At 60.9% G+C, this 1,107-nt stretch overlaps 1 protein-coding gene across 1 annotated transcript in view; it reads left to right on the forward strand.

Annotated features, from left to right (window-relative positions):
• Positions 1 to 239, forward strand: part of SNX17 (sorting nexin 17) — a 5,213-nt gene extending 4,974 nt beyond the window's left edge. Inside the window, 2 exon segments of the mRNA XM_010132190.1 lie at positions 1 to 34; positions 120 to 239. Coding sequence (XP_010130492.1) covers positions 1 to 34; positions 120 to 239 — 154 coding nt within the window.
• The last annotated feature ends 868 nt before the right edge of the window (positions 240 to 1,107 follow it).

Consider the following 1,107-nt stretch of genomic DNA (forward strand, 5'->3'; position numbering starts at 1 on the left):
TGACGCTTCCCGGGAGCCGGTGGCCAAACTCTCGGTGAGTTGTGTGCAACCGAACTCACCTTAACCCTCGGCCTGAGCAGGGGATGCAGAGTCCTCCCTAACGCCTCCCCTCTCCGCAGAGCAAGCTCACCTCCGTCAGCCTGCGAGGGATCAGCCACTCCAGCTCTGCCAATGATGTGGGCGCTAATGACTTCCACGGCAATTATGCCTTCGAGGGCATCGGCGATGAAGACCTGTAGTGTCCCCCCTCCTTAGGACAGCGCCGGTCCAGCGCCCTCACTGAGGAATGTACGACCTGCAGACAGGTTGCAATCAACGTGCCTCTCACCCGCTCCATCCACTTTCCCCTGCTCCCCTGGGGCTGGGGGCAAGCCCCCAGCCCACCGTTGCCTTCGGGGTGGGGGCAGCTGGACGACTCCTGCTGCTGGCTCCAGCTGGGAGAGGGCTCCTTCCCCAGCAGCGTGCCCAGGCCAAGCCCTGGAGCAGCGTCACAGAGCCTGGCCCGGCACAGGGGGCACTGGCAGCTACCCCAGGTAGCTGGGGCAGTGGTCCCGTGACACCGAGCAGCCCCTCCTGAGGCTCTGTAAATGCCAAACTAGCATTTAGGTTCCTGCTCGGGGACAGGGTGCAGTCAGCTGTCTCCAGGGGGTCCGGGCAGAGCTCCCCCTCTAACCCGCTCATAGACTCCAGCGTAATCCAGGCTTGTAACCACCCTTCTCTCCTGCTGCTCAGACCCACCAGAGCATTAATGGACAGTAACCGATGTTTACACAGCGCAATGGTGATTAAAATGGATCCTGATTGGTATCAAGCTGTCTGCTGTTCCCCCCTCCCCACGGTGTCTTCCCCTGAAGCAGAACAAGGCTCCCGGGGAGAATAGCAGATAACAAAACCGACAGTTTAATGCTTTTATACACAATATAAATTACACTGACCGGCCTGGCAGCAGCCACGGCACCAGTCCTGTTCCCCCCACCCGCCTTTTCCCCAAACTCCGGCAGAGGAAGGTTCCACAGGGCAGGAACTGCTCCTGGGGGTGCCTGGGGGCACAGCACCACTGCCCCTGGGGCAGGCACCAGAGCCACCAGCTGCAGCTTTGCCCTGCAT

This window comes from Buceros rhinoceros, unplaced genomic scaffold (genome assembly GCF_000710305.1).
Source record: "Buceros rhinoceros silvestris isolate BGI_N320 unplaced genomic scaffold, ASM71030v1 scaffold32272, whole genome shotgun sequence".
Classification (NCBI taxonomy): domain Eukaryota; kingdom Metazoa; phylum Chordata; class Aves; order Bucerotiformes; family Bucerotidae; genus Buceros; species Buceros rhinoceros.